Source organism: Marmota monax, unplaced genomic scaffold (genome assembly GCF_021218885.2).
Source record: "Marmota monax isolate L192 unplaced genomic scaffold, Marmota_monax_Labrador192_F-V1.1 WCK01_AAM20220418_F8-fsc00449, whole genome shotgun sequence".
In the NCBI taxonomy this organism is placed as follows: domain Eukaryota; kingdom Metazoa; phylum Chordata; class Mammalia; order Rodentia; family Sciuridae; genus Marmota; species Marmota monax.
The window spans coordinates 176792-200130 of record NW_026695239.1 but is presented as its reverse complement, the minus strand read 5'-3'; the positions used below and the strand labels follow the sequence as shown (position 1 = coordinate 200130).

Sequence of the window (23339 nt, the reverse complement as noted above, 5' to 3'; positions counted from 1 at the left end):
GTGGTGGTGAGAGATATGCTTTAAGAATCTGATCTGTGTCACCCTTAAAGAAAAGTAGAACAGTAATATAGCATGACCCTGAAACACCCCTTTCTGTTTCCAAGAAACCACTCAAATTAAGGGAACAGTATGAATGTTCCTCGACTGAAATATTCAGGTAAATACTATCTTGTAGGACACTGACTTTTTTTCATGTATGCTGTAAATTTGAGGGTGGCTTAGCACGAGGTGTCAGAACCTCAGCAAAGTGAGGAGAATGTCTATTAGATGAGGTGTGGTTGGCTGGCCATTGTGGGAACACTCAATTAGAGTGAGGAGGGCTATTGTGCAGGAGACAGTGGTTGGCCTAGGGAGTAAAGGATATATCATGGAGAAAAGAATGTCTAGGGAAAGATGGTACAAAAGATGAGAGATTGGTAACATCCAGAGTAAAATCAAATAAGTTAAAAATAAGTGAATAAGTGTAAAGATAATGAACACAAATTTCTTTCTGTCACTGATGTGATAGAAGTGTGACAGAAAGAAATGTGAAAATTGAGAAAATGAAAATGAAATCTGAGCCATTGAATTAGAAGTATTACTGTGAATTTAGGGTTTTCAGTATATGTTGATACAAAAATAAATGTAAGGGTAGGGGGCATAGCTCAATTGGTAGAGTGCTTACTTTGCATGTACAAGGCCCTGGGTTCAATCGCCAGCACCACACACACACACACACACACACACACAGACACACAGACACACACAAATGTAGAAATGCAATGGAAACAAATATAGAGATGAGAAAGAAGGAGAGATGTGGAGGGAGGGAGACAGATATAATAGAAAAAAAAGAGTTAGGGGTGATTACAAGAAGGGGAATCATTTTGGGAGATCAGAGGGTAAAGAACCTGGGCATGAATTCAAAGTAACCCTCTGGACTGGTCCTCCATGAAAGATTTAGTTTTTGGACTGCTTACATCTTATCCTTTGGACAAAAAAATTCAGATTTTGCACTCAAGTTCTTTCTCTTCTATATGTGATTCCATTCAATTTTCCTAACTGTTAAGTATAATCATATGAACTTCCAGAGCTGGTTGTTAATGTGATGTGGGGAGTAAAGGTAGAGATAAGTATGAAATGAAAGATGCCCTCCTCTTTTATTATGGCTTTCAGGAGTTCTCAAGGTAACCAGTAGCAAAATGAATAGAGATTCATGATGGAACTGATTATGAACAGCAGGGGAATACAGAGATCACAGAGGAACACTATCTGAAAATAAATTTTAAACTTTTGCTTCCCCACCATGCTAAAGGAAGGTGGCTCTAAACATGGGCAGGCTGTATTCAGGAGATTTGTGCCAATTATAACCTTAGAATGTGGTACAAAAAGCTGCCTTATCAGTCAAACATGATGATATGAACACAATGTGAACAAGTGTTGCTCAGGTGGTTGGCTAATAAGAGGTTACACTTGTATGTAGAAGCTCACAAATTTCAGTTTTGCTGTTGAATTTATAGAATGAAGTTCTCAGAAAAGATTTCTTTAATTGCTTGATTCCTCTTTTCCTTTCCTTCCTATTTCTTTTGAGTAACCACTTTTGTTATATTTTTTAGCTATATTTACTATGACAGCTGAAATTCTCATCTGGTTGTCAGGAAGATTGGACCTCTGTGGCCCAGTGGTTTCACATGTTTTCAATCTTAGGGGTATGTGTATATTTATTACTTCTGCTTTCATCTAGTTAAGTGGTAGAACAATTTACTCTCAGGCTGGATTCTCATTTGTAATATGTTTTAAGAAAAATATTGCATAGGATTTCTGAAAAAAAAAAGCAGAAGGTTTCTTCTCAAGATGGCTTTGGGAACATATTATGCTGAAGTGAATTTCAAAAATGAATTGAAGTCCTCAGGCACCAACTCAAATTCTCCTGCAGGTAAAAATCATTTTCCAGTGGTCAAAGTTAATTATGAGGTGAAAGATGAAGAGACAGTTAATAAGCAGGCCAGAGGTAATGTTAGTTGCTGTTATATCTGAGTGATCATGTCTGGGACACCCAGGAATCTCTAGGATTGTGCTGCCTGTAGATAGGAATTAAGGTGTTGTAAAGTTGCAAATGGGAAAGAAAACATCCATAATATTTTCTTTACTATTATCATTTACTATTAACAGACATTGAATTCTATTGTATATCCTTTAAGATATGAATATGTAGAAATGTGTGTACCTATATTTCCAGAACTGAAAGAATATAATACTGAATTTTTCCTCCTCATCATTGACAATATACATAATTTTTTTTTTGAGAAAAAGAAAAAAAAGCTTATTACTTTGCTAGCAAAGGAGAAACACAGGGGATTCCTGTTCCAGAGGCCATGTAATAAGAATTGTAATGCATTCTGTTGTCATACATAAATAAAAATAAATAAATGAATAAATTAAGACAACATACATAATTTTAAGGAAAGTGTTTCTCCTATTTAGTGCTTTTATCTGAATGGAATGTGTCCCCACTGACCCCCTCATCTTTGGTGGTGACCAATTTTAGGTTTTATGTATCCTAAGCAAAAGCTTGAAGGTATGCCCCGTGTCCAGAAAATGGTTTTTAACCATGAAATAGTGGCTAAAGAGGTTGACTTTATTCTAAAAATATGAAACTTGGTTAGAAAGATTTATCTTTTATAGTTTACTTATAAATGGATGCAATCTGAAATATTATTTAAATATGTAATAAATAATAAGCAACCATAATTAAAATATTAATAAAGAAATTATGGTGAAAAAATGTTCATGATACAGTATAAAAGAAAATAATGAATCAGAAATCAGTAAATATGTGTCAATGAAATGGAAAAATGCACATATATGCTGTAAACACTTCAAAAATTGCTGAAGAGACATGTGCCAAAAAATTAACAATAGTTATTTTCAATGATAGAAATTTTTGTTTTTGGGTATTTTATAATGTTTTTGTAATAAACATTTATTTTTTAAATTTCCATTTTCATGTTATTTCAAATATTCACAGTATTAGTGATTGTGGTTTATAGAAGAAAATTTAAAGTAATAAGAGGAGAAAGTTTCCTTTTTTTTTTTCACTGTGACCAAAATACCTGATAAGAACAACTTACAGAAGAAAGCTTTATTTGGGATCAACATTTCAGAGGTCAGTCTTTGGTGAGTCAGCTCCATCACTCTGGCTCTAAAGTGAGGCAGTACATCATGGTGGAAGGGCATGGCAGAGTAGAGTTGTTCAGCTGATGGCAGCCAGAGGATCATGGAGGTTTCCACTGAGATTTCAAAGGAAGACTTGAGTGTTCAGACAAAGTGAAGCTGTGTTGGAATCCCTTCAGGATTCCCTTGAGAGGGGACACATGAAGCTGTGAAGGGGAAGCTGAAGCTGGAATGGAGATCTCAGGGATTAAGATATGTCAGTAATGTGGAATGTCTGCTGAGGAAAGCTGTTGGCTGTAGAGGGAGTCAGCCTAAGAAAGCGACCATGTGAATTACAACCAGCAAGGAAATTTAGGTGGTGCTGCAGAAGCCCTTTGAAGATTACATCTCACCACAATATTCCCCAGATTCTGGACATGGAGTTACAGAAACTAATATCTGCATGACTGAGTTTCACTTGTTTTGGTTCCATCCCTTCCTCTATATCATTATTCCTCCTTTTTGGAATGGGAACATTTACTTTATGTCATTGTATATTGGAAGTATATAACTTTTGATTTTTACAGAGGCTCAAAACACAGTGTTTGTCTTGAGTCACAGAGGAGACTTTGGATGTGTACTGGAACTTTGAAAATTATGGGGACTCTTGGAGATGGACTAAATGTATTTTTCATTTTTTTTTGTGAGATGGATGTGATGTTTTGAGGGCCAGGAGTAAAATGTTATGGCTTGATTATGAGATGTGCTCCAAAAAGTTTATGTGGCAATTCATAAATGTTAAAGAGATAAAACAGTTATGAGACCCATAACCTAGCTGGTGGATTAATGTATTTGATGGATTAATAATTAGAATGGATTGCTGGTTGGTAATTAGGTGGGGTGTGGCTGAAGAAATTCGGTCACAGGGGCATGCCTTTTGATTATATACTTTTTATTTCAATATTTTTATGGATTAATTATAATTCTACACAACAGTGGGATTCACTGTTACATATTCATACATGTACATGATATAACAATATAATTTGATCAACATAATTCCTCAAGGGATTATATTTTTTCCCTGGCTCCTTGGTTGTTCTTTCTGCTTCCTGGCTATCTTGAGCTGAACAGCATTCCTCCACTACACTCTTCTTCCATGATGTTCTGCCTCACTTCAGGCCCAGAGTAATGGAGAAGATGGACCATGGACTGACACCTCTGAAACCACAAACCCAAAATAAAATTTTTCTACTATAAGTTGTTCTGGTAAGATATTTTGATCACAGTGACAAAAACCAACTCACATAGAGGAGGAACTGGAAATAAGGATAGAACTTATTACTGATGAGGATAGAATTTATTACTGATGAATTAATTTGATTTATTCTTCAGATCCCAGGGAAAACACCATTCCTCTCCAGAGTAATTTTGGTTTTTCCAAGCTTCTTCTTGCCTTGTTGTTGATACTTTTCCTGCTGAAGGAAATCTTATTGTCTGTGTCTTTTATCAGTAAGTATGCCAACTAAGTCAGTCAGCAATGCCTGCTTTTCATGAATAGAAGGTATTCATTAGAAATTGACATTTCACAATGATCCAGACCTTTGAAAAATAAATTTTTGGGGGCTTGAGTGGGTGGATATAGTTCCTGAGAATTCACTGGGAATTTTGCTTTTGGAAAAACAATGGGATTCATCTTCATTGAGAGAATTTGAAAAGTAGATATATGTGTATGTGTTGGTTTACAGAATGAAATCTATGACTCATCAGTTCTATATTAGATTCTTTGTATGGACACATCTATAATTCCTTAATTGTATTTATAAGGCTAGCCTTATTTGACTTCACAGACATTTATATTTTGGGATGAGCAGGTGAACATGCAGAAGATGTCAAGAAATGTTCCAGGAAGAGTTCTCCAGTGAATTTCCTTCTAATAATTTCTGTCTTGGTCAATACTGTGATAACTAATTTAACAAATAAGTAGATTTATGCATATCTTGTATTTCAGAGTTTATCAAGTTTTCAAAAGTCATAAATGTCAGCATATATTAAGATACATGTTTTATTCATTAATTTGGTAATTTGATAAGTAACAATGGCCATACATATTGTTTGCTAGGCGCCTTGTTAGAGAATCCAGAAATAGCCACAGCCACTGGTGTCAAGACATTAATAGAATAGTCAAAATAACCAGTGATTACAACAGTAGATGGGAAGTGTTGTTCAGGTAAGAAATAAGCACAAGAGGCTGAGATAGGTTTGCTGAAGGAGGAGACATCTATGACTGTGTGTATCAAAAATAACATAGACATATTATAGTATCAAAGATTTGGGGGAAATATAAACATGGCATATAGTACTATGTGAAAAACTATGAAATGAAGCTGGTTGTGGCAGTCATAAACAGAACTCAGATAATGAAGAATGTCATGTACCATTATAAAAAAAATTTGATATTTTATAAAATATCCTTTGCTCCTTAATAAAGAAGTCTAAAACAGTGGCTTGAAACAGCTATTTATTTAGCTCATGCATCTGTGGCTTGGCAATTTAGACTGGTCTTATTGGGAGTTTCCATTGGTCCTGACTGAACTCAGTCATGCATATGCTGTTAGGAACCAATCACAGGCAACGTGGCTTTTGAGGAAGAGCATGTCAGCTGGAATGAAAGGGGCAATAACCACATTTCTCTCATTACTCATCAGGATAGCCTGGGTTTGTTCACATGGCCACTGGCAGATTTCCAAGAAAGAGGGAAAAAGAAAACCAAGCACAATGAAGTTTCAGTTTCGATTTAGCATGGTTACTTTTGCATGTTCTTTTGGCCAAATGGAATCTTAAAGTCAGCTTATATTCTAGTGGTGAAGAAACAGACCCCACTTGTTGATTGTAGAACATGAAAAGTCACATTGGGAAGGGGTGTGAGTATAGGGCGGATGGAATATTGATGCCCATCTTGCAGTGAGTCAGTCCTGGCCAGCCATTGTGGAATTCTGGGGAAGGAATTGACATAGTCAAATTTAACTTTGGGGATATGCTTTTACTGAGGTGTGAAAATGGATTTATGAGGACAAGAGTGAAGGTAAGGAGAGGTGTTATTTCCTGGAAAATGGATTGATGTAGACAGCATTGCGTTAAGTGAGATAAACCAGAGTCAGAAAATCACTGGTTGTATGTCTTTTCTCATATATGATAATTTGGGAGCAAAAAGAGAAAAAGGGGTGAGCACTCATGAAAATTGAAGAAATAGTAGTAGAGGAAGGGGACAGGGTGAGGGAAGAGAGGAGAGAAATTGGAAGTACTAGGAATGAAATTGACCAAATAATATTATAAGCACATGTGATTATGTAACAGTGCATCCTATTATTATGTATAATTATAATGCACCAAACAGATGCTAATTCATAATCCCATTTGAAACATTGAGAGCATCATTTAAGGAGGGTGGTGCTATTGAAGAAATAGAAGAAAGGTAGCTTTGAATGGTAAAGAAGATATAATGAAGGAGGCCAAAGCTTGATGATACTGGGGATTAAAGGACCCAGAGAAGTTAAGGGTGAATATATATTTTGATCTTGTAAACTCAGCAGTGAAGAATTATTCAAAGAGGTAGGCAATATAGGATGCATAGCAGGTTTTTTTAGAAAGATGATTATTTACATTTTGGGGAAAATGTGTCAAACCACAAATGTACATGTCCAGTGGCAGGCATATTTGCTTGGATTTTAGAAAAGAGGTCTGGCGTTTTGGAAGTCCTTCACATAATGACAGCAAGTCCCAGCATGGGAATATATGCTATCACTCCAGAAGAGCACATTAAGCAAGAAGTAGGGATTAGGATAGAACTCTTGGAAATGCTACATTTTTTAAAAAGTTGAATGGAGGAAGAGAGCTGATGGAAGAGGATAAGAAGCGGCAGCAAGAAAGCGGAGGTGGGAACAGGTAGAGCACTGCACCAAGAGCTACAGAGGAAAACCCAGGGTGAATGATAGCAAGAAGGTCATTAGAAGATGACTAATAAGTGCTCCTAGAAAATTACTGATGATCCATTTCAAGGATTGTTTTAATAAATTGATGAAAGCCAAAGCCAGAATATAGTGGGTCAAGGAACAAATAGGAGGTTAGAAGGAAAGAGGAAATTTAATTTCTTGCAGTAATTTCTCCCAGGGTCTTGCATATGCTAGGCAAGTGCTGTAATACTGAGATACCACTGTAACTCAGAAAATTCAATTTCTAGGGGGAGGTGTGAATTAGTTCTCAAATGGAAGAGACCTGGTGCACTGAGGAGTTAGAATCAATTGTGATGAAGAGAGTTAAAAGACAAAAGAGATGAAGCACAATTTTCTCTTGATCAGTCTTGGGGTTTTTGAAAAACATTTTTTTTCTGTTCTTTAAGATAAACCAGAGTTGCTTAAAATTAGCAAATTCTTCCTTCCCCCAAAGTCCCAGGTGGTGTACTTCCTTAAATAACTTCCACTTCCTTCCTACAATATTTAGCCTTTGTTGGCATCTTAGGTTAAGTATTGAAGAACACTGTGGACAAGATCCTTTAGGTCCCATTATGATGGAACTGCCATGTCCTCTTTCAACTCTTCATCTTTTAGCTCTTCCTGAGAGATACCTAATCATTTAAAAGTAGTAGGATCATTATTCCATTGACTGTGGGGTCAAGGGGAAACTTTTCCTGTCATGCTCTGTCCTATCAGGTAATCAGACATTTGTGGATTTTGTTTCTGTTTAGAATGCAAGAAAGTAATGTATGGAGCAGTAACCTAATGCTACTGGCAAAATGATTGATTTATATTCTATTTTACAGCTTTCTTTCTAAAAAATTCTCAGCTGCTCAAAGAAAAAAACTATGAAAGTTCTACAAAAGAAATGATTCATACAAATTTGGAGTGTGTAAAAATCAATTCAACCATGAAAGGTAAAACTTAATGTGCATAGAATTCAATTACTGTAGTAGGTAATGATCCCAAATCAGAATTTATGATTACCAGGGAGATCACAATAAGAAGTGGAATCTCATGATTGTTCTAAGCTACAAATGTATTATATAATTCATAGGGTCTAAAATTCTTGTTTGTGAATTCAAAGTTGTTCATGTGAAGCTTAATTGTGAAACATGATATACTGGTGTTGCATTTATTCAGCCTGTTTTTTTCTGAAGTTTCTGTGCAGTGCAGCTCCTTTTCTCACATGTCAGTTAAAAAAATTGATGACAATAATGATAATGGCTATATTATTGTGAGATTGAATTATTTATATTAATATATGTTATTTAAAGAACTTATTTCCATTTACAAAAACATAAGCATATGATATTGAAAGATCCAGTTTTAATTCCATCCTGCACACAGTGACCACTGTGTAATTAAGAGTATTTGCTACAAATAATGAATCAATATTAACATATTATCACTAATTAAATTTACAATATTTTTGGTACTGGGAATTAAACACAGGGTTTCACACATGCTAGACAAGTCTATCACTGAGCCACCTTCATATCCCACAGTTCTTGATTTTTTTCGTAAGTTTTCAACTATTGTTCTTTTTTCTGTACTAAAGTCCCATGCAGCCTGTGAAATTACATTTAATTGTCATGTCTCTTATTTGCTATGATAGTTTTTCAGACCTTCCATGTTTATGATGACACTGACAATTTTGGGGAATACTGTTCTATATATTGTAGGCTGTCTCTCTATTAAAAGTTGAAGTTTTCTAACGGTTAGATTGGGATTATTTGTTTTTTGGGAGGAAGGTCATAGATGTTAAATGCTATTTTCATCACATTATTTCAAGAGTATATATTATCAAAACAATTTTTAATAATTGATGCTGAACTTAAAGCTACTTTTCCGTCTTCCATTTCCACACTGTACTGTTTGTAAAGAAGTTACTATGCATAGCTCACACTTTAAGATTGAGGAGTTATTCTTGTCCATTAAGATGGAGTACTTAGGGTTGTCTGGAGGAACAGATGCAATATGTATATGACAATTTAGTTTAAGGATTTGGCTTTTGCAATTATGGAGGCTTGAAAAGTCTAAAATTTGATCTGGGTAAACAGCAGGGTGGAGACTCAGGAAAAGTAGCAGTTTGAGAACAATGACAATCTGCTGCAGGACCAGGAAGAGCAAATGTTGCAGATGAAGTCTAAAGGCAAGTTTGCTGGAAAATTCTCTCTTGCCTGTGGGGGGGCATTCTTTTGTTCCATTAAGATCTTCAACTGATGGGATGAGATCTACTCACATTTGGAAGGCAAACTTCTTTACTAAAATTTCACAAATTAAAATGTGATTCTCATTCAAAAATATCCTTGAAGCAATACCCAGAATGCTTGATAAAACTAGTATATAAAATTAGCCATCAAGAAGTATCTATATAATTTATTTGGAATTCTTAGGCATTTGAGGTTTGTCTTTTCTATTCCATTTATTAATTTACTCTATCATTTACATCTGCATGCACTCATGTCTATTTACTTTATATTTCAGATTGTAATCCATTGCCACTTCATTTATCTTGTTATTCTAACTTTGACTACTGGGTGGTCTTTCTGTTGGCTCTTGTGGCCTTTGTCATTTGCCATCAATATGTTTTTTGTTTGTTTTTGTATTTTACTTTCTGTAACTACAAAATGCTCTAGACTCATGTTGTCTGTTTTCTGTCCCTATCTAGAATTAACCATTTCTATGAAGAGCCCTGATTCCTTTTATTGAAGAATAATATCCTAGAAATTTTGATATGTTGTATTTTTATTTTCATTCATTCAATGTATTTTTTAAAGTTATCTTTGACACATCTTTAACTCATGGGTTATTTATATGTATTATTTAGTTTCAAGTGTTTGGAGATTTTCTGTTTTCTTTCTTTCATTGATTTCTAGTTTGCTCTCATTGTTGTTGAATGACACTATATGATTTTAATGATTTTAAATTTCTTGAAGTATGTTCTGTATCTCAGTATGTGGTCTATCTTGTCATAGGCTCCATAGGCACTTGTAAAGAATGGGTAGTCTGTTGGTGAGTAGACTCTTCTAAGAATGTTGATTGGATTCTGTAGGTTGATAAAGTTTTTGTTCTTCAACGGTTTTCTAATTTTTTGCCTGGATTTCTTTAATTTTATTAATCTATTTTCAACTTTTCTTTCCACTTGTGTGAATTCTTAGTTCATATATTTTGCAAACCTGTTGCTTGGTATATTCACATTTGAAATCATGATAAATGAAGTTCTGTTTATTGTTTTTATTATGTTTCTGGTGTTTGGTTGGAAAATTCTGGTTGTTTGTCCCTCCCAATTCACTTATTTCTCTGTTCCCTCCATTCTGATGTTAAGTCCTATACTGACATCTTAAAATGTGATTATATTTTTCAATGATAAAATTTCTGTAGTTTTTTTATATCTCTGTTTCTTTGTTGAGTCTGCTGTTTTAAAACTTTGCTTGAAGAATGTTTGCTCCTTCTTATTAGAGCATCTTTATTATGGCTGCTTTAAAAATCTTTGTTACATAATTCTAACATTTTTGTTTTCATGATTTTTTACATCAGTCGATTATCAGTTTTTATTACATTTGAGAACTTCCTGGTTTTTGGTGTAAAGAGCTATCTTTTGCTGAACCTTCGACATTTTTGTATTGAGTTTTCAGAGGTGGGGTCGTATTTAAAATATTATTATGTTTTTGCTGGCTTTTCCTGATACCACTTCAGCAGGAGAAATGTTCCCTGACACATGAATACCTGATGAAGGCAGACTTGGCTCTTTGTTACATCTGGATGAAGATAGGATAACGGTGCTCATGTGGTCTCCTTTGGTCCTTAATTTTAATAATAAATGCACTTTAAAAATAGATTTTTGTATGTTGCACTTATATTTCCTTCTTCCCGATAAAGGAAAAGTCTGGAGCTGTTGCCCAAAGAATTGGAAGTCATTTAGTTCCAGTTGCTACTTTATTTCTTCTAAACAAAGATCTTGGAAGGAGAGTCAGGAGAACTGCTCTAGAATGGAGGCTCATCTGGTGGTGATCAACAGCAAGGAAGAGCAGGTACTTTCTAAGAGACAATGGAGTCATGAGCCTGTCTGATTTTTGTACATATCCTTGCTAAGAAGGAATATTGGTGCTGTGACAGATGACTTTCCATAAGACAGATAGGAGAGGCTTCCTCAGCCTTCACATTCCACACCTTGTACCTTCTTCAATGTAACTAACCTAACTTGAAAGAAATTGTAGAATTAAAAATAATACCTGGGGCTTTAGTGAAAGGATGAAAATAGCAGCTTGTTCTTTCAATATGTATATGTTTTATAAATTATTAACTGTTTAACAGAGAGGGGTATTAAGTTGAATAGGGAAATAAAGTGAAATCAAGAGTCACAGCAATCAGGAATGAAATTTAAGAATCAGTGAAAAATAATTAAATTTGTAAGAATTTAATTTTGCACATATTTGAAGAATGCTCCTTTAGTAACAAAAGTGGGGAAATGAGTCTGAGATAGGAATTCATTAAGATTATGGATAGGAATTGCTTCCATAGTTAATGAAAATATGATACTTCTCTGCTTAGCTGAGAAAACCTGTATTTCTGAGAACCCCATCTGGCTATTCCTTCTTTCCCCCCTCATTTCTATATAAAGATCTCTGTGGAAACATCACACTATAACCTTTAATATGTATAATAGTTATGTGTTAATCAAAAGATTTTTGCTACATTTTTAAAAAATTGGTCCATTACATTTCTACACATTGATGGGATTTTTTCTTTACTAAATTATTTATTTATTCTAATTAGTTCTACATGATGGCAGAATGCAATTCATTTTATATTACACATATAGAACACAAATTTTCAAGCCACTGGTTGTACACAAAGTATTTCTACACCATTCGTGTCTTCATACATGTACTTAGGGTAATAATGTCTAACTCATTACACCGTCATTTCTACCCCCTTTCATGGTCCCTTTTCCTCCTTCCCCTTTTCCCTCTCTAAAGTTACTCCACCCCCCCACCATTGCCATTATAAGTCAGCATTCTCATATTAAAGAAAACACTTGGCCTTTGGTTTTTAGGGATTGGTTTACTTCACTGAGCATGATATTCGCCAACTCCATCCATTTACCTGCAAATGCCATGATTTTATTTTCTTTTAATGCTGAATAATGTTCCATTGTGTATGCATATACATTATCTACTGAAGGGCATCTGGGTTGGTTTCACAATTCAGCTATTGTGAATTGTGCTGCTATAAACATTGATATGGCTGTGTCCCTGTAGTATAGTGTTTTTAAGTCCTTTGGGTATAAACCGAGGAGTGGGATAGCTGGGTTAAATGGTAGTTCCATTCTCAATTTCTCAAGGAATCTCCATACTGCTTTACAGATTGACTGCACCAATTTGCAGTCCCACCAGCAATGTATAAGTCTGCCTTTTTCCCCCACATCCTCGCCAACAATGTTGTTGTTTGTATTCTTGATAGCTGCCATTCTGACTGGAGTGAGATAAAATCTTAGTTTTGATTTGCCTTTCTCTAATTGCTAGAGATGTTGAGCATTTTTTTTCATATGTTTGTTGATTGATTATGTATCCTCTTTTGAGAAGTGACTGTTCATTTCCTTGGTCCCTTTACTGATTGGGTTATTTGTTGTTTGTTTTTTTTTTTTGGTATTCAGCTTTTTGAGTTCTTTATGTACCCTAGATATTTGTGCTCTACCTGAAGTGCTTATGGTAAAAATTTGCTCCCATTCTGTTTTCTCTCTATTCACCTCACTGAATGTTTCTTTTGCTAAGAAGAAGCTTTCTAGTTTGAATCCATCCTATTTATTGATTCTTGGATTTAATTCTTGGGCTATAGAAGTCTTATTAAGGAAGTTGGGGCCTAATCTGCCGTTATGGAGGTTTGGGCCTACTTTTCTTCCATGCACAAGGTCTCTGGTTTAATTCCTAGGTCCTTGATCTATTTTGAGTTGAGGTTTGTGTGTTGTGAGAGAAAGGAGAACTAACACCAATACTTCTCAAACTATTTTATGAAATAGAAAAAGAAAGAACACTTCCAAACACATCATATGAGGCCAATATCACCCTGATTCCAAAAGCAGACAAAGACACATCAAAGAAAGAATACTTCAGACCAATATCTCTAATGAGTATATATGTAAAAATCCTCAATAAAATTCTGAAAAATCAGATACAAAACATATCAAAAAATTAGTGCACCATGATCTAGTAGGGGTCATCCCAGGGATGTAAGGTTGGTTCAACATTCGGAAATCAATAAATGTAATTCATTACATCAATAGATTCAAAGTTAAAAATCATATGATCTTCTCAATATATGCAGAGAAAGAATTTGATAAAATAGAGCATCGTTTCATGTTCAAAACCCTAGAAAAACTAGGGCTAAGAGGACCATTCCTCAACATTGCAAAGGCTATTTATGTTAAGCCACAGGACAACATCATTCTAAATTAAGAAAAAAAATTGAAAGCATTCCCTCTAAAATCTGGAACAAGGCAGGGATGACCTTTTTCTTTTTTTTAATTTTATTTATTTTTTTATTTTTATTTATTTTAATTTTTTATTGTTGGTTGTTCAAAACATTACATAGTTCTTGATATATCATATTTCATACTTTGATTCAAGTGGGTTATGAACTCCCATTTTTACCCTGTGTACAGATTGCAGAATCACATCACTTACACACCCATTGATTTACATATTGCCATACTAGTGTCTGTTGTATTCTGCTGCCTTTCCTATCGTCTACTATCCCCCCTCCCCTCCCCTCCCCTCCCCTCTTCTCTCTCTACCCACTCTACTGTCATTCATTTATCCCCATGTATTATTTTTCTCTTTCCCCCCACTTCCTCTTGTATGTAATTTTGTATAACCCTGAGGGTCTCCTTCCATTTCCATGCAATTTCCCTTCTCTCTCCCTTTCCCTCCCACCTCTCATCCCTGTTTAATGTTAATCTTCTTCTCCTGCTCTTCGTCCCTACTCTGTTCTTAGTTACTCTCCTTATATCAAAGAAGACATTTGGCATTTGTTTTTTAGGGATTGGCTAGCTTCACTTAGCATAATCTGCTCTAATGCCATCCATTTCCCTGCAAATTCTATGATTTTGTCATTTTTTAATGCAGAGTAATACTCTATTGTGTATAAATGCCACATTTTTTTAATCCATTCGTCTATTGAAGGGCATCTAGGTTGGTTCCACAGTCTTACTATTGTGAATTGTGCTGCTATGAACATCGATGTAGCAGTGTCCCTGTAGCATGCTCTTTTTCGGTCTTTAGGGAATAGACCGAGAAGGGGAATAGCTGGGTCAAATGGTGGCTCCATTCCCAGCTTTCCAAGAAATCTCCATACTGCTTTCCAAATTGGCTGCACCAATTTGCAGTCCCACCAGCAATGTACAAGTGTACCCTTTTCCCCACATCCTCGCCAGCACTTGTTGTTGTTTGACTTCCTAATGGCTGCCAATCTTACTGGAGTGAGATGGTATCTTAGGGTGGTTTTGATTTGCATTTCTCTGACTGCTAGAGATGGTGAGCATTGTTTCATGTACTTGTTGATTGATTGTATGTCCTCCTCTGAGAAGTGTCTGTTCAGGTCCTTGGCCCATTTGTTGATTGGGTTATTTGTTATCTTATTGTCTAATTTTTTGAGTTCTTTGTATACTCTGGATATTAGGGCTCTATCTGAAGTGTGAGGAGTAAAGATTTGTTCCCAGGATGTAGGCTCCCTATTTCCCTCTCTTATTGTTTCTTTTGCTAAGAAAAAACTTTTTAGTTTGAGTAGTCCCATTTGTTGATTCTAGTTATTAACATTTGTGCTATGGGTGTCCTATTAAGGAATTTGGAGCCCGACCCCACAGTATGTAGATCGTAGCCAACTTTTTCTTCTATCAGACGGCGTGTCTCTGATTTGATATCAAGCTCCTCGATCCATTTTGAATTAACTTTTGTGCATGGCGAGAGAAAGGGATTCAGTTTCATGTTGTTGCATATGGATTTCCAGTTTTCCCAGCACCATTTGTTGAAGATGCTATCCTTCCTCCATTGCATACTTTGAGCCCCTTTATCAAATATAAGATAGTTGTAGTTTTGTGGATTGGTTTCTGTGTCCTCTATTCTGTACCATTGGTCCACCCGCCTGTTTTGGTACCAGTACCATGCTGTTTTTGTTACTATTGCTCTGTAGTATAGTTTGAAGTCTGGTATCGCTATACCACCTGATTCACACTTCCTGCTTAGCATTGTTTTTGCTATTCTGGGTCTCTTATTTTTCCATATGAATTTCATGATTGCTTTCTCTATTTCTACAAGAAATGCCATTGGGATTTTGATTGGGATTGCATTAAACCTATAGAGAACTTTTGGTAATATCGCCATTTTGATGATGTTAGTTCTGCCTATCCATAAACAGGGTATATTTTTCCATCTTCTAAGATCTTCTTCTATGTCTCTCTTTAGGGTTCTGTATCTGTAGTTTTCATTCTATAAGTCTTTCACCTCTTTTGTTAGGTTGATTCCCAAGTATTTTATTTTTTTTGAGGATATTGTGAATGGAGTGGTTGTCCTCATTTCCATTTCAGAGGATTTGTTGCTGATATACAGGAATGCCTTTGATTTATGCATGTTGATTTTATATCCTGCCACTTTGATGAATTCATTTATTAGCTCTAATAGTTTCTTTGTAGACCCTTTTGGGTCTGCTAGGTATAGAATCATGTCACCTGCAAATAGTGATAATTTAAGTTCTTCTTTTCCTATTTTGATGCCTTTAATTTCTTTCTTCTGTCTAATTGCTCTGGATAGTGTTTCGAGAACTATGTTGAACAGAAGTGGAGAGAGAGGGCATCCCTGTCTTGTTCCAGATTTTAGAGGGATTTCCTTCAATTTTTCTCCATTCAGAATGATGCTAGCCTGAGGCTTAGCATAGATAGCTTTTACAATATTGAGGTAAGTTCCTGTTATCCCTAGTTTTTCTAGAGTTTTGAACATAAAGGGATACTGTACTTTGTCAAATGCTTTTTCCGCATCTATCGAGATGATCATATGGTTCTTATATTTAAGTCTATTGATGTGGTGAATAACATTTATTGATTTCCGTATATTGAACCAGCCTTGCATCCCAGGGATGAATCCTACTTGGTCATCGTGCACAATTTTTTTGATATGTTTTTGTATCCGATTCGCCAGAATTTTATTGAGGATTTTTGCATCTAGGTTCATTAGAGATATTGGTCTGTAGTTTTCTTTCTTTGAAGTGTCTTTGTCTGGTTTAGGTATCAGGGTGATGATGGCCTCGTAGAATGAATTTGGAAGTTCTCCCTCTTTTTCTATTTCCTGAAGTAGCTTGAAAAGTATTGGTATTAGTTCCTCTTTAAAGGTTTTGTAAAACTCTGCTATATACCCATCCGGTCCTGGGCTTTTCTTTGTTGGTAGTCTTTTGATGGTTTCTTCTATTTCCACAATTGATATTGGTCTGTTTAGGTTGTCTATATGCTCCTGACTTAATATGAGCAGTTCATATGACTTAAGAAATTTATCGATGCCTTCACTATCTTCTATTTTATTGAAGTATAAGGATTCAAAATAATTTCTGATTATCTTCTGTATTTCTGAATTGTCTGTTGTGATATTGCCTTTTTCATCCCGTAAGCTAGTAATTTGAGTTCTCTCTCTTCTTCTCTTCGCTAACATGGCTAAGGGTCTGTCGATTTTGTTTATTTTTTCAAAGAACCAACTTTTAGTTTTGTCAATTTTTTCAATTGTTTCTTTTGTTTCAATTTCATTAATTTCAGCTCTGATTTTAATTATTTCTTGCCTTCTACTTCTTTTGCTGATGTTTTGCTCTTCTTTTTCTAGGATTTTGAGATGAAGTATGAGATCATTTATTTGTTGGTTTTTTCTTTTTTTAAGGAATGAACTCCAAGCAATGAATTTTCCTCGTAGAACTGCTTTCAATGTGTCCCATAGATTCCGATATGTTGTGTCTGTGTTTTCATTTATCTCTAAGAATTTTTTAATTTCCTCCTTGATGTCTTCTATAACACATTGATCATTCAGTAACCTATTGTTCATTCTCCAAGTGATGCATGATTTTTCCTTCCTTCTTTTATCGTTGATTTTCAGTTTCATTCCATTATGATCAGATAAGATGCATGGTATTATCTCTACTCCTTTATATTGTCTAAGAGTTGCCCTGTGACATAATATATGATCTATTTTTGAGAAGGATCCATGTGCTGCTGAGAAAAAAGTGTAACTGCTTGATGTTGGGTGGTATATTCTATATATGTCAATTAAGTCTAGGTTATTAATTGTGTTATTGAGTTCTATAGTTTCCTTATTCAACTTTTGTTTGGAAGATCTGTCCAGTGGCGAGAGAGGTGTGTTGAAGAGGGATGACCTTTTTCACCACTTCTATTTAACATAGTTCTTGAAACTCTTGCCAGAGCAGTCAGATAGATGAAAGAAACTAAAGGGATACAGATAGAAAAAGAACTCAGATTATCACTATTTGCAGACAATATGATTCTATACCTAGAAGACCCAAAACATTCCACCAGAAATCTTCTAGAACTAATAAATGAATTCAGAAAAGTAGCTGGGTATAAAAGCAACACCCATAAATCAAAGGTATTTCTGTATATCAGTGAGAAATCCTCAGAATGAGAAACTAGGAAAACCACTCCATTTACAATAGCCTCAAAAAGAAAACTTGAGAATAAACTTAAAGGAAGTGTTGAAAGACCTCTACAATAAAATCTACATCATGCTAAAGAAGGAAATTAAAGAAGACCTTAGAAGATGGAAAGCTCCACCTTGCTCTTGGATAGGCAGAATTAATATTGTCAAAATGACCATACTACCAAAAGTACTATATAGACTCAATGCAATCCCAATACAAATCCCAATGACATTCCTTATAGAAATAGAAAAAGCAATCATGAAATTCATATGGAAAAATAAGAGACCCAGAATAGCCAAAGCAGTCCTTAGCAAGAAGAGTGAAACTGGTGGCATTACTATACCAGACCTAAAACTACTGCAGAACAATAGTAGCAAAAACAGCATGGTATTGGTACCAAAATAGACCAATAGAAAAATGGTACATAATAGAGGACACAGAGTCTAACCCACATAACTACAGTTAGTTTATATTAGACAAAAGTACCAAAAATGTTCTTTGGAGAAATGATGGGATTTGTTGTTACATATTTGTATATACACACAATGTAACAATATAATTTGGTCAATATCTTTCCCTAGCACTTCTCTCCTTCCCCACTTCCCATCCCTTCTATCTTTCCTCTACTGATCTCCCTTTGATTTTTATGAGATCCACCCCCACGGTTTTTTTTTTTCTTTGTTCTCTCTAGCTTGTACATAAGAAAGAAAACATGTGGGCCCTGACCTTCTGGGTTTGACTTATTTTGCTTAACATAATGGTCTTAGTTTAATCCATTTGCCTGAAAATGACATAATTTCACTTCTATTTATGGCTGAACTCCATTGTTTATATATACCACACTTTTCTTTATCCTTTCATCTATTGATGGACACTGACATTGGATTCAGAGTTTGACTATTGTGAATTGTGCTGCTATAAACATGAGTATGCATGTTTCCCTGTAGTATGATGAATTTAATTCTTTAGGATAAATATGCAGAAGGGCTATAACTGGTTCATATGGTGGTTTAAAGCCTAATCTTTTTAGGAGCCTTCAAAATGATTTCCATAATGGTTATATGAATTTACAATCCCACCAACACTGTAACACCATTCTTTTTTCTCCACATCCTCTTCAGTATTTATTATTTGTATTCCTGGTAACTGCCATTCTGACTGGTGTGAGATGAAAATATCAGTGTAGTTTTGATTTGTAGTTCCCTAACTGATAATGATGTGGAACTTTTTTCCCCATATATTTGTTGGCCACTTGTATTTCTTCTTTTGAGAAGAGTCTGTTTAATTCATTTGCCCATCTATTAATTATTTGATTTTTTTGGTAAAGTTTTTCAAGCTTTTTGTATATTCTAGATATTAATCCTATGTCAGAAGAGAAACCAGCAAAGATTTTCTTCCATTGTTTAGGCTCTTTCTTCGCATTCCTAATTGTTTTCTTTGCTATGCAGAAGCTTTTTAATTTGATACCATCCTATTGTGAAACTTGCTGCCTGTGCCTATATGGTGTAGTATTGAGCCTATGCTTTCTTTAAGGAGTTGCAAGGTTTTGTTCTACTTTCTAGGTTTTTGATATATTTTGAGTTGATTTTTGTTCAGGGTAAGAGATAAGGGTCTAATTTTATTTTTCTACATATGGATAACCGGTTGTCCCAGCACCATTTGTTACAAAGGCTGTTGTTTTTTCAATGTATGTTTTTGGCACTTTGTCAAGGATCAGATGACTGTACATGTGTGGTTTTGTCTCTTTGTCTTCTATTCTTTACCATTGATCTATGTTTTATGTCAGTACTACATAAAGTACTGAAGTACTACATAAAGTACATGAAGTCAGGTATAGTGAGTGATTCCTTCAGCATTGCTTTTTTTGGCTTAGAATTGTTTTAGCTTCTCTGGGTCTTTCATTTATCTGAATGAATTCTAGGACTGTTTTTTTCTTTTTTCTAGTTCTGCGAAATATGTCACTAGTATTTTGATGAGGATTGCATTGAATTTGTATTTTGCTATTGGTAGCATAGCCATTTTGACAATATTTGTTCAGCTTGTCCAGAAACATCTTATCTATTTTCGTCTTCTGAGTTCTTCTTCAATTTCTGCAATGTTCTGTAGTTTTCATTATAGATGTCTTTTACCTCCTTGGTTAGATTTATTCCTTGGTATTTTTTTTTTGAGGCTTTTGTGATTGGAATAATTTTCTTCATTTCTTTTTCAGAAAATTCATTTTTCTGTATAGGAAATCTATTTATTTTTTATAAGAACTTTTAAAAAATGTAAAGAAGATGGAAATATTAACTACCCAGATTTGATTATTACACACAGTATGTATGAATCAAATTATGACACTCTACCCCATAAATTTATACAATTAAAAGAATAGTTAAAATTTACCAATCTAAAAATAATTTATTTGTGAATATATTTGTTCATAAAGTTACTTGTGATATATTTATAGTGTATATAGCTTAATTTAACAATAAATGAAATAAACAACAACAAACCCCCCAAAACACCCCAGTTGCGGTTGAGTATTCTACAGATATGATTTCTTTTTTTCTTTTCTTTAAGGATTTTATCACCTGGAATTTGAATAAATCGCATGCTTATTTTGTGGGGTTGTCAGATCCAGAGGGTCAGAGACATTGGCAATGGATTGGTCAGACACCATACAACGAAAATACCACGTGAGTACAGAATTAGATAAAGGAATCCTGGGTCATATATCATGTCTAAAATCTAGGGTGCCCAGCTCTAAGATATGAAATTCAAATATCTCATTTTTGTTCTCTTGGGCACTTGGTTAAATTATTTTATTATCTCATTTAATCATCAAGAATATCTTATATAATACACATCATTTTTATAAAAATGAGAAAGTGGAGTGTGGAGAGTACAGATAATTTAGCTAAGGTAATCCAATAATGGTTTCCAAATTCACGTATATTGTACTTTGCTTTTAACCTATTTATATCTCCTTAATAAAAATTCACGTATATTGTACTTTGCTTTTAACCTATTTATATCTCCTTAATATAAGTACATGCTTATTAAGATCATTACAGATTATTTTAAAATTATGATTTAATATTTCTCATAAAGCAGAAATCCTAACTTCTGATACCATTACAATATCCAACATTTATATTATCTTTTTTATAAATATTTATTTTTTTAGTTATAGTTGGATACAATTTCTTTATTTTCTTTATTTATTTTTATGTGATGCTGAGGATCAAACTCACCTGCACGTGTGAGGTGAACACTCTACCACTGAGCCACATCCCAGACCCACATTTATATTATCTTTAAAAATATTTTAGTATACTTCTACCTCTGATCCTCATATCTTCTTTGTGAAATATATAGTGCTGTTACTCCGGTTCAATTTTTAGATGGGCAAACTGAGAATCAAAGAAATGAAATTATTTGTCCAAAAAAACAAGAATAAGTAGGCTCTCTAGAGATTTTGCTTGCCTTTTGACTCCAAAATCATTCCTGTAAAAAGGGGGAAAAAGAACTATATTGATAATGAGACCAGATTGATATCTCTTCATTATATAACAAAGCCACGTGATTGACAGTCCCTGGCATAGGACTATGGATGCACAAATAGAAAACAACCTCTGGGATGTCTTTAGGTAAAATGTTTGCTGCAATAAGATATGAGAAAATGTTAAGTGATGTGGGCACAGTTTTCAAGGGAAATATTAAAGGTTTTGATGGAGGAAAAACTGCATGAGAAGTGGGGAAGTGTTGGTCTGGGCATATTTGACCCTGACTTCCACAAAGTTCCACCCCAGCCTATGGCCCCATAACTGTCTCTAACCCCTTTAAAAGCAGTGCTGGAAGAATCACCTCATGCTTTTTCTCTGTTTCAGGTTCTGGCATCTAGGTGAGCCCAACAGAGTCCAAGAGCGTTGTGTTGTGTTAAATTATCGTAAACAATGGGGCTGGAATGATATTTTTTGTGCTCATGTTCAAAGCTCAATTTGTGAAATGATGAAGATCTACTTATGAATCAAACACCTTTTTCATGGACATGTTATTGGATTCATGTCCATTGTTCTAGAGATAACTATTAAGTTCCTCTTTATGTGAAAGAAATTCCATAGACTTTTAAGTATGTTGTTATTTTACTTTTTGAGAAAACTGTTTACATATTTATTTGTTTATTCATTCATTTGCTTATTCATAAAATGACATTTTCTATATGACAAAGAGTACACTGGAGACCTATTTTGTGCATACATAGAATACACTTGAGCCTGTTCCTTAATCTCTGTCTGAATGCTAAGGGTATATTTATGGACATAAATTATATGATGTGGTTTGTCCACTTATCTGTTTTCCCTTCTCCCCTCTTGGCTTTATTGATGCGTAATTTGGAAATACAAATTTTATATATTTAGGTTACAAAGTAATGATTTGATATTCATATATACTGTGAAATGATTATTATAATCTAGTTATCTAACCTTCCATTACTTAACATAGTTTACATTTTTTTGTGTTTAGTAAGAATACTTAAGATCTTTCTGAAGGAGACAAATTTATGCTATGTGCATTTATGAACATATCACAATGAATTCCACTATTATGTATGCTTATAATACACCAATAAAAATTATAAAAAAGCAAATTTCAGCTATGAAATGTAATATTGTTAACTGTAGTCACCATGGTGTCCAGAACTTATTTATATTTTAACTGAAATTTTATACCCTTTGGCCAACTTATTCCCTTTCCCTGCACTTTTCAACCCCTATCAACTGCCGTTCTGCTCTCCTTTTCTTGATGCTCACTTTTTTAGATTGTATACAGAAGTGGGTTCGTACAGTATTTACCATTCTTTGCCTGATATTTTCACTTAGATTAATGCCCTCCAGATTCATCCATGTTGTTGCAAATTGCAAATTTATAATTTCGTTTACAATTTTAATTGAGTCCTTTCTCTTTTTTCTTTTATAGATTTGTTGAAGGCTTATCAATGTTTTAAAAATTCTGTAAGAAAACCAAGTCATTTTTGTTTATCTGTTTAATTGTTTTTCTAGGCTTTTATGTATTGTACTCTATATTTATTTTATTCCTCCTGCTACTTTTGAATTTAGTCTGTTCTTTTCCAGTTCTTTTAAAAAAATATTTAATTGATTTTATTTTTAAATATATGACAGTGGAATACATTACAATTCTTTTTACACATATAGAGCTCAATTTTTCATATCTTTGTTTGGATATAAAGTATGTTCACACCAATTCATATCTTCATACATGTACTTTGGATAATGATGTCCATCACATTCCACCATCATTGCTAACCCCCTGCCCCCTCTCTTCCCCTCCCACCCTTCTGCCCTATATAGAGTTCATCTATTCTTTTCCAGTTCTTTAAGTTATAAAGTTGTTAATTTGAGTTTTTTCCCCCTTAATATAGGTATTTTTAGTTCTAAATGTCCTTTTGTGACTTCCCTTGACATATCCTATAAGTTTTGTTTTGCTGTGTTTTTAAATTTT

At 34.4% G+C, this 23339-nt stretch overlaps 1 protein-coding gene across 1 annotated transcript; it reads left to right on the top strand.

Annotated features, from left to right (window-relative positions):
• Window positions 1–1477: 1477 nt before the first annotated feature.
• LOC124089808 (C-type lectin domain family 4 member A-like) lies at window positions 1478–22467 on the top strand. The gene is made up of 6 exons (XM_046440020.2): window positions 1478–1915; window positions 4528–4644; window positions 7952–8062; window positions 11031–11182; window positions 20397–20512; window positions 21707–22467. Exons 1-6 carry the CDS (start codon window positions 1834–1836, stop codon window positions 21843–21845), a joined length of 717 nt encoding a protein of 238 aa, XP_046295976.1. The 5' UTR covers window positions 1478–1833; the 3' UTR covers window positions 21846–22467.
• Window positions 22468–23339: the final 872 nt, after the last annotated feature.

Excerpts from the sequence above, each read along its gene's own strand:
- LOC124089808 (XM_046440020.2), top strand. The coding sequence starts at position 1,834 with ATGGCTTTGGGAACATATTATGCTGAAGTGAATTTCAAAAATGAATTG. Across the intron at positions 4,645-7,951 it reads ATTGTCTGTGTCTTTTATCA|CTTTCTTTCTAAAAAATTCT; the intron begins GTAAGTATGCCA and ends TCTATTTTACAG. Across the intron at positions 11,183-20,396 it reads TCAACAGCAAGGAAGAGCAG|GATTTTATCACCTGGAATTT; the intron begins GTACTTTCTAAG and ends CTTTTCTTTAAG.